At 54.3% G+C, this 9,706-nt stretch overlaps 1 protein-coding gene across 3 annotated transcripts in view; it reads right to left on the bottom strand.

The window, feature by feature from the left end:
• Positions 1-214: 214 nt before the first annotated feature.
• Positions 215-9,706, bottom strand: part of LOC306818430 (semaphorin-5B-like) — a 12,563-nt gene continuing 3,071 nt past the window's right edge. For all 3 annotated transcript variants that reach the window (XM_079336019.1, XM_079336018.1, XM_079336017.1), the window contains 21 exons: positions 7,285-7,473; positions 7,094-7,193; positions 6,521-6,566; positions 6,312-6,374; positions 6,119-6,217; positions 4,858-5,071; positions 4,443-4,728; positions 4,227-4,362; positions 3,955-4,153; positions 3,666-3,873; positions 3,040-3,157; positions 2,747-2,931; positions 2,502-2,645; positions 2,261-2,408; positions 1,961-2,186; positions 1,664-1,885; positions 1,393-1,563; positions 1,152-1,301; positions 943-978; positions 573-784; positions 215-494 (listed from right to left, as the gene is read on the bottom strand). In XM_079336019.1, coding sequence (XP_079192145.1) covers positions 333-494; positions 573-784; positions 943-978; positions 1,152-1,301; positions 1,393-1,563; positions 1,664-1,885; positions 1,961-2,186; positions 2,261-2,408; positions 2,502-2,645; positions 2,747-2,931; positions 3,040-3,157; positions 3,666-3,873; positions 3,955-4,153; positions 4,227-4,362; positions 4,443-4,728; positions 4,858-5,071; positions 6,119-6,217; positions 6,312-6,374; positions 6,521-6,566; positions 7,094-7,193; positions 7,285-7,429 — 3,270 coding nt within the window. In that variant the 5' untranslated portion in view covers positions 7,430-7,473 and the 3' untranslated portion in view covers positions 215-332. The remainder of the gene's footprint in view (positions 495-572; positions 785-942; positions 979-1,151; positions 1,302-1,392; positions 1,564-1,663; positions 1,886-1,960; positions 2,187-2,260; positions 2,409-2,501; positions 2,646-2,746; positions 2,932-3,039; positions 3,158-3,665; positions 3,874-3,954; positions 4,154-4,226; positions 4,363-4,442; positions 4,729-4,857; positions 5,072-6,118; positions 6,218-6,311; positions 6,375-6,520; positions 6,567-7,093; positions 7,194-7,284; positions 7,474-9,706) is intronic.

Below are 9,706 nucleotides of genomic sequence, written 5' to 3'. Positions count from 1 at the left end.
TGTGCATGAGTGTGTGTGCCTGAGTGTGTGTGCGTGAGCATGTGTGTGTGTGCATGAGTGTGTGTGCCTGAGTGTGTGTGCGTGAGCGTGTGTGTGTGCGTGAGCATGTGTGTGTGTGCGTGAGCGTGTGTGTGTGCGTGAGCATGTGTGTGTGTGTGCGTGAGCGTGCATGTGTGAGCATGTGTGTGTGCGTGAGCATGTGTGTGTGTGTGCATGTGTGTGTGCGTGAGCATGTGTGTGTGTGTGCGTGAGCGTGTGTGTGTGTGAGCATGTGTGTGTGCGTGTGTGTGTGTGTGTGAGCATGTGTGTGTGCGTGTGTGTGTTGCCTCCTCTCAGCTGTGCAGGTAGGTCCTGCAGGGGGAGTCCGGGTGGAAGTCGTACTTGCTCAGGCTGGGGGGGTAGTAGGTGGTGGTGAACATGTTGGTGGGGGGCAGCGGGGACGGGAAGTGGTTGCACGTCTCTTCGTTAACGTGCAGGTTGTTCTTGTTGAGCGTCTGAAGGGCGGAGACAGAAACAGAGTGAATAAAAGGCGACAGGAGGTCAGGCGTAAAGAAGGCGATAAATCAGCACACCTTGAACTCCATGGGGATGTACTTCTCGTTCTTTGGCGTGGCGTTGCCCTGCTTGTTGTAGGTCAGGTGGTTGGGCGTGCTGGGGTGGATGACGGCTGATTCTGCCGACGGGCGGTTCAGGTGGTGGCAGTACGAGTAGGTGAGCGCCGACAGTAACGCCGCGGCAAAGAAACTGGCCAAACCCACGGCGAGCAGCTGGAACAAGGTGAAGGCTGGAAACACGGAGAGGTCAACGATAACGGATCCACACTCAAACATGGAATCCATGAAATGAACTTTGAAGGTTTAATATGATCCGTGTCACGGGAAGAGAACGCTGAACAAAGGAACTTGACATGCAGCTAACAGGAGAGAATTCATTTCCACTCACTTCCACAGCTCTGGCTCTCCAGTCCCGGTAAAATCACTTCAGAACAGAAGAGACAGAAATGAAACAAAGTGAAGATCAAACCAAAAAAACCAGGCGATGAATTATCATGAATAATCATTTCTGCAGAAGAAGACGTGTCAGCGTTCCCCGCCTCCTCTGATTCAACCTTCACGCGACCTCTGTGCGACAGGAAGACAAGCTGTGCGTACCCGGCACCTCGTGAGGCCGACAGGGACGGGACTGGGTGACGTTCCCCTGACACAGACCAGGCTCCGCCTCCTGCTCGTCTCCGCAGCGACGAGTGCGATGCTGCAGACCCTCATCGTCACAGTCCCCCCACCCGGTCCACTCCCCCCAACCTGAGGACCAAAAACAGACAGGCTTTGACTCGTCACGTGATTGGTCAGTCTTTGTGTTTTTGATTGATGACAGTAACAAACATGTTCACACCCTCACACGTGTGTGTGTTACAGAGCGCCTCCTCAGTGTGCAGCCCGATGCAGATGTCTCCTCCTCCGGCAGGCAGCGGGTTACTACACGTCCGAGTCCGCTGGTAGTGTCCTCCCCCACAGCTGGAGGAGCATGGAGACCAGGAGGACCAGCAGGCCCAGGCTCCGTTCACTGAGAACACACACACACACACACACACACACACACACACACGTTCTTCATGCAGTGTTCATGTGACCATGTGAGTGCAGCCTCAGGTGCTCGGGGTTACCTGGGCAGGGCTGAGTGTTACAGTCCTGGTATTCCACAGGCGAGCCCACACACGCGCTCGGGTTGGTCCGACCCTCAGCCGTCGAGCAGCTTCGCTTCCTGGTCCGGAAGCCTGTGGAGCACGGCTGAGAGCAGGTGGACCACGTTTCCCACAATCCCCAGCGTACGCCCTGAGGCTGGGACAGAGTTTGCCCGCTGGTCTTCATCAAACCTTCGACCAGAGCTGAAAAACACAAAGAGCAGCTGATGTCACTGAGCGCCTCCTGCAGGACGCTCTGGTGGAAGTGACGCGGCTCACCGTCAGTCTGGCAGGATCCAGATCCGTCGTTGGGGCAGAAGCGGCTCTCCAGCTTCTTCTTGCCGAGCTGGAGCTGCTGAGGGTCGGGCAGCAGGGCCCGGCAGGTGTACCTGAACCTCTGCTCCTGTCGCGAGCCGTCATGGCTGACGTTGAAGGGTATCCAGGGCGTCCAGGGGGTGTTACGACGCACCTCGGGACACGCCTCCAGGTTACAGGCTTTATACTCCTGGAGGAGGGGGAGGAGCCATTACACAGGCTGCAGACAGAGTTCATAACATGCTGATATATATATATAAGTACCATGGAACATCCAGGACACGTGTTTCCATTCTCACAGGTTCTGGTTCTGGAGTGAACCCCTCCACCACAGTCAGCACTGCAGTGAGCCCAGGGACCCCACGCCGTCCACAGCACGGGCAGGGGGCATGGCGTTTTATCATTACACAGCCTGGACACACACACACACACACACACACACACACACACAGGTATGTCAGTCCTGTTTAAAGGGACGCTCCCTGGTGAACTGGTCCCTCCTCACCTCTCCTCCCGACCCTGGCCCACGCAGATCCGACCGCCGTGGCGAGGCGAGGGGTTGTTGCAGGACCGCTGCCTCACTTCAAACCCGATCCCACAGCTGCTGCTGCACGACCCCCACGAAGACCAGGGAGTCCAGCCGCCATTCCTGAGGAGCAGAACGCAACACGGGACTGAAGACTGAGGGTCTGTTTCACCAAGGCCAGATCCACACCCCCCCCCCCCCCCCCCCCCCGCAGACGGCCGTACCTGGAGCAGTTTGACACCTGGATAGTGGAGCCCTTACACTCCACTCCTCCGCAGCGAGCCGCCGGTCCGTCACACGATCGAGACCGACACATGCAGCTGCTGACCGAGCCCTCGCCGTCATTGTGGTTACAAGGCGTCCATGGCGCCCAGGGACCAAAACCGCCATCCTGTGTCAAGTTCCTCATCTGCAGAGACAAGATTTCACAATGTGCATGAAACACTGATTAAAGTTAAAACAGTGTGTGTGTGTGTGTGTGTGTGTGTGTGTGTGTGTGTGTGTGTGTGTGTCTCACTGGGCACTCGGTGATGTTCTGGATCCACTGGTTCATGTTGGAGCTCTCCTCGATGGTCGTGCAGCGTCTCTGTTTCAGGTCCCAGCCACAGTACGGATCCCGAGCCTCCAAACACTGACTGAAGGAGAGAAAACCAGGGGGGCGGGATCACAGGGTGCTCTCCAGCCAATCACAGCGCTGACATTCAGAGTCAGCAGCTAACCTGACCAGCGTGTGTTCGGACTGTGGGAGGAAGCTGGAGAGGACCCACGCCATGCACAGGGAGACTCCTGACAGACGCGGATTCAAACCAGCAACCTCCTCCCTGTGAGGAAGCTAAGTAGAGGCGGTAAAAAAATCAATTCATTGAAAAATTGAGATTCTTTGCCCGACTCTTTAAATCACTAGACTGCCCAATAATAAGATATTGATCCAGTATCACAGATCCTGAAGGTTGGACTCATTCATCACTTTGAATCCATGGATCAACGAATCCTGAATTATTTTGAATTGAAAACTGAATTTAAGTGTGACCCCAAGAATCGAGATCCAGAGTCAAACCACTGCAGCATCGAGCAGCCGATCACATGGTGCAACTTGAACTTGTTTGGGACCTTGGGGGGGGGGGGGGGGGGGGGCGTTAGTACCTCTGTGCTGGATGTCGGGAGCAGCGCTCTAACGGGATCTTCACCAGCCTGTCGTCCAGCCCCACAAACAGAGACCTGTCCCCGTGCAGGATTCTCAGGCTCTTGATTGGAGCGATGTGGCCCTCAGGGAGGATCCTCAGCTCCTCTAAGTAGCAGCCGTGAAGGCTCTTATTGGTGGTGGAGATGGCCTTCATGATGGTGCCGTATTCTGATTGGACGAGATGACACTCAGGTTATTCCTCTTCCCGTAAAGTCCGCAGCCGCGTCTCTCTCTGACGTCCCCGCTCACCTGTTCCGATGTACATGACGTGGTAGAGTCGGTCCCGACCCTGCACGATGTCCACCACCAGCTTGGAGAAGCGCAGGTTGTCCTGGGTGAACAGCGGGTTGGTGGTGAGAGGCTGGACCACGTCGTTCATGAGGAAGAGTCTCTGTGCGTCCTGGAGGCTCCGCTCGGTCAGGTTCCCTCCCTCCTCTAGAGTCCCACACTGCGCGTGAAGGAAGCGGGCGTTAGGCGTCCGCTGAGGACAGAGCGAAGGACCAGAACCGGACTCAACGTACCTGAAAGTTGGGGATGGGGTTTGGCGTGGAGAGCCAGGCGGTGCGAGGGTTCTCCTGGTACCTGAAGGGTCCGTTAAAGGCCTGAGTGATGGAGCTGAGGTTGAAGGCACAGATGGCAGACGCCGAGATGCTGTTCCTGAGAGAGACGAGGACAGAGACACGTTTAGATGTCCGTCTGAATAAGCCGCGGCGTGTCGTCGTGGATTCATCACTCACACGTTGGTGGTGAAGATCCCGTAGATCAGCTCCTGCTCGGGGAGGTAAAACGTGCTCTGCAGCTCGTTGAAGTAGAAGGGGATTTCTCCGGAGCGTGAGCAGTTCAGTCGAGCCTTCATGAAGGTCGTCCAGGTGTCCTCCAACAGGAAGCGGCCGCCCATGTCGTTCTTACAGACGCGGGCCACGCGGGACACCACCATCTTCCCGCAGTCGTTCTCCACGGCCGTCTCTCTCAGGAAGAAGTAGGCGAAGCGACCGATCTCGTAAACGGACACAAAGTGAGGCTCTGAAGGAGAGAGAGAGATGCAGAGAGCGTGAGAAACGGACGCCAGGAGGACACACGGACAAACGCCAGGAGGACACACGGACAAACGCCAGGAGGACACACGGACAAACGCCAGTCGTGTTTATTCACCGTTCAGCCACTTGGAGTTGTACTGAGCCGTCCGGAGCGGCGGCATGTTCCCCAGGCTCCTGTAGATGACGGGGTCACGCCCGGAGAAGTCGATCACCGTGGCTGCGTACAGCTCGCCGCGTTCAGTCACCATGGCGGTGGAGTTGTGCCGAGGGTCGTAGGGACATCGAGCCACGCCGTTCACTGTGTCCAACACCTGGCTCATGTTTCCGATCTGGAAGAGAGAAAAAAAACACGGAAACAAATTCAATAAATAACATGCGGACCAGTGTCTCCATAGAGCTCTATGTTAAAATTTCCAACTTTACAGCTGCAGTTCCTCCAGTGTCCACTAGAGTCTGTCTCCTGCAGTGAGTCAGTCTCCATAGAGCTCTATGTTAAAATGTCCAACTTTACAGCTGCAGTTCCTCCAGTGTCCACTAGAGTCTGTCTCCTGCAGTGAGTCAGTCTCCATAGAGCTCTATGTTAAAATGTCCAACTTTACAGCTGCAGTTCCTCCAGTGTCCACTAGAGTCTGTCTCCAGCAGTGAGTCAGTCTCCATAGAGCTCTATGTTAAAATGTCCAACTTTACAGCTGCAGTTCCTCCAGTGTCCACTAGAGTCTGTCTCCTGCAGTGAGTCAGTCTCCATAGAGCTCTATGTTAAAATGTCCAACTTTACAGCTGCAGTTCCTCCAGTGTCCACTAGAGTCTGTCTCCTGCAGTGAGTCAGTCTCCATAGAGCTCTATGTTAAAATGTCCAACTTTACAGCTGCAGTTCCTCCAGTGTCCACTAGAGTCTGTCTCCAGCAGTGAGTCAGTCTCCATAGAGCTCTATGTTAAAATGTCCAACTTTACAGCTGCAGTTCCTCCAGTGTCCACTAGAGTCTGTCTCCTGCAGTGAGTCAGTCTCCATAGAGCTCTATGTTAAAATGTCCAACTTTACAGCTGCAGTTCCTCCAGTGTCCACTAGAGTCTGTCTCCTGCAGTGAGTCAGTCTCCATAGAGCTCTATGTTAAAATGTCCAACTTTACAGCTGCAGTTCCTCCAGTGTCCACTAGAGTCTGTCTCCTGCAGTGAGTCAGTCTCCATAGAGCTCTATGTTAAAATAAACATGTTTACAGCTGCAGTTCCTCCAGTGTCCACTAGAGTCTGTCTCCTGCAGTGAGTCAGTCTCCATAGAGCTCTATGTTAAAATGTTCAACTTTACAGCTGCAGTTCCTCCAGTGTCCACTAGAGTCTGTCTCCTGCAGTGAGTCAGTCCTGGGGTCTTCTGTACCCACCTGCCTGGTAACGCAGACGGGGGTGAATGCGTTGGTCCCACATGTGAACAGCGTCGTCCCACTTATCAACAACACCCTGATGTAGTTTTGACACTCCTCCTGCAGACAAACAAAGAAACACAACTCTGTTTATTAAAAGCAGAGACTCTCCCGTCCTTCAGTCATTTCTGCAGGAAATGAAGCGGGACGCGACCTCCGTCTTCCCTTTGCTCTGACACGAGCGCTTGGTTTCTTCATCAGGAGCCCATTCTGTCGCCTGGACGGGGAAAATAACATGTGTTAGTTTGTTTACAGCCAAGAGGACAGAAACGAAGCACAGACACAACGTAAGGTCCTCAAACTGGATCATCATAAGTTAAAGAATGCTAAGCTAAGCTAAAGCATCACAGTGGCTGACTGTACCTGTATCAGTGAGGCGTTGGTCAGACTCAGTCTGAAGAGAAAGTTTCTGTCAAAGAGATTGTTCCCGTTAGACGATCAGTGACGATCAGGTGTGATCAGCTCTGATCAGGTCTGACTAGGTCTGATCAGCTCTGATCAGGTCTGACTAGGTCTGATCAGCTCTGATCAGGTCTGATCAGCTCTGATCAGATCTGATCAGGTCTGATTAGGTCCGATCAGGTCCGATCAGCTCTGATCAGCTCTGATCATGTCTGATCAGGTCCGATCAGGTCCGATCAGGTCCTATTAGATCCGATCAGGTCCGATCAGGTCCGATCAGGTCTGATCAGGTCTGACTAGGTCTGATCAGCTCTGATCAGGTCTGATCAGAGCTGATCAGGTCTGACTAGGTCTGATCAGCTCTGATCAGATCTGATCAGGTCTGATTAGGTCCGATCAGCTCTGATCATGTCTGATCAGGTCCGATCAGGTCCGATCAGGTCTGATCAGGTCTGATTAGGTCCGATCAGGTCTGATCAGGTCCTATCAGGTCCGATCAGGTCCGATTAGGTCCGATCATCCATTCTTTGTCACCTGGCTCCCACAACGATCTGCCGTCGGCTCAGGTCGAGGGCCAGCTGAGAGAAATCCTTCGCTCCTCCATGAGAGAACTCGGACACCCACGGCCTCAGCGCTGGAGACAGAGGAGCGTTTTAATCGACCTGCAGGACGTCTCTCTCCTATTGGCTGTCTACGGTATGACAACAGGAAGTGGACGCGCTCACCTTGGTACGAGACGACAGGATGCTCTTTTCTGTTGCAGTCTGCAGGTTTGACGTGCGTCTGCTCGGACGCACACACGGACGAGAAGACGATCAGCACAAGGCCGCAGGGGGAGAGAGGCCACGCCCCCCACAATGACGTCACCATGGCTACAACCTCATCAAGTCTCCTGTTAGGTCCTCAGAAAACGCCTGCAGAGAAGACGGGAGATCTGAGTGGGTTAAATCGTTGAAGCGTTTGACCTCCAGCAGAATTCACGCACGCCTCTTCCTGTTCTGCCCGTCCATCAAGCCGCTCCGCTCGCAGCACGACCCGGTCACGGCTAATTCACCTCAAAAGGCCCCGAGCCGCCGGTGTCTCTGAGGACCACTGTGGCCCCGAGGGTGGCATCAACAGGAAGCTTTATGAGCGAGGAGATCCTTTCAGAGGCGAGGCCCGGGCCGGACGCCAAACACTCGGAGCTGAAACGCTCATGAGGGGTCTTTGTGTCAACATCAGGATCAGTTTGTGTTTATCAGACGGGCTCAGAGGCCGTGCTGGGAGGACGAGTCGTGCAGGAACCGATAAAACCCACCAACAACAATCAGCGACCAGACGATTGTTTCATGATCAGAAAACACTGTACTCTACTCTGCAGCTGTGCACCGAGCCTGTTGGGTTTAGTGTGAGCAGCAGGTCTTTCCTCTGGTGTCCCTGCAGCTGCTCGCTGAGCCGGTCTGCAGCTCACCAGGAGCACAGCAGAGCTTTTCACTGCCTAATGAAGCGACAGGAGCCGAGGCCGCACCGCTGGCCCCGGCTTTTGTTTTCCGTGCCGGCGCTCCTCTCACCGTGCAGAGGCCCTTTGTCCCCTTCAGAGCGCTGCAGCAGACGTCCAAGGGCGGGAGGAAAATGCACGGTGCAGATTCTCGCCCTGACATGGCGTTTGGCGCCTTCAGCCACCACACCTGGGTTGCAGTTTTATACGGCTGAATCTTTGAAGGTTTTGCAGGACTCCTATGAGATCCTTGAGCGTGCATATTAACTGTTCATTATGAACATGAGCGAGGTCAGCCTTTGCTTTCTGAAGAGGCGTTTTTCAACGTGTGGACGCCGGAGAGAGAGGAAGCAGACCTTCAGCACGCCGCCTCAGTTCCTCTGTCAGGGTGGTCTTCAGGCCAGGGACCCGGGCACAGGCTCGTCCTCTTCCTGCTGTGTGTGTGTGTGTGCGTGAACACACAGCAGGAGCCTGACTGTCAGGAAAACACCTGTGAATGTAAAGACGAGCTGATGGGGATTCTCTGCCTCCTGTGGACACTCGAGGAACTGCAGCTCGGCTTCATTTTTCAATCCCAGCCAAAGTCAGTGTTGGTTTCTTGAGTTATCTGTATCCTCACGCACGTGTCGCTGGGCATTAGAAAGTCAGATGTGAGACAGGGGAGCTGGTGTTGGAACATGCGGCCGTGCCAGGAGTGAGCAGGAACATTCAGCGACTGGTGGAGCTGAAAAACAGAGTAAAGCTGGAACAATCTGAGCAGAGATTAGAAACTGTGATTCATGTGACCTGAGAGTGTTTGGACTGTGGGAGAGAAACAGGACGGGAACATGTGACCCCCCCCCCCCCCCCCCCCCCCACACACACACACAGTCTCACCCTGCTGCTGTGGATTTACCACCGAGCGAGCCCGGTTTCTGTGAGTCAACAACCCAACACATGACGTAGTCTCATAAAGTCCCCTTCCTTTGACTATAGCGTGAGCGCGCTCCGACCCGTGCTCGAGCGCCGCACGCTTCCGTGGCCCCCCCGGCGCTCTCAGACCAGGTGAGCCACAGAGCGTCCTCTCAGCCTGCAGCAGAGGAACGATCACACAACTCTTTATTTTCATCCACATGAAGATCCAAAGACGTCAAATAAAGAGGCTTTGTTATCAAAACAAAGGAATTCCCCGTCCAGCACGCTTCATTAGCCGGAGAGATATATGACAGGGAAATTAATTGTGAGTAATTATTCCCTCTGTAGTTTGTTCATCCATGGCATCAGGGATAAAGGGAGCGAGCAGAGCGTCTGACCTGTGTGTATCCGCCTCTTGTCTGAACTCTCTTGTTCTTGGACTTTATCCAAATATCATTAAAAGAACCCCCCCCCTCTCTCTTCTCCCTCCCCAGACTGAAAAACCTCTGAATTCCTGCGATTCACAGAAGGACACAAAGAACGTGTCCGACGTGTCTCTCCAGCGGAGGAGCTTCAAACGGAGCGTCGGACCTGCGAAGAGCCGGAATATGAATTTCAGCTGGAGCGCGTCGGAGCGAACGTGCACTCAGAGGGCGTCCAGAGTCCCTCCATCAAAATATTCAGAGAAGACCATTTCCGAGGCAGTGTTCTCAGCTCCTTCCTACCGGGGTGAATGGCCTCTCTGTGCGAGCTGCCAACTATCTGCCAATGGCCGC

Source organism: Symphodus melops (assembly GCF_947650265.1).
Source record: "Symphodus melops genome assembly, chromosome: 23".
In the NCBI taxonomy this organism is placed as follows: Eukaryota; Metazoa; Chordata; class Actinopteri; order Labriformes; family Labridae; genus Symphodus; species Symphodus melops.
This window is presented reverse-complemented; position numbering and strand designations above follow the sequence as displayed.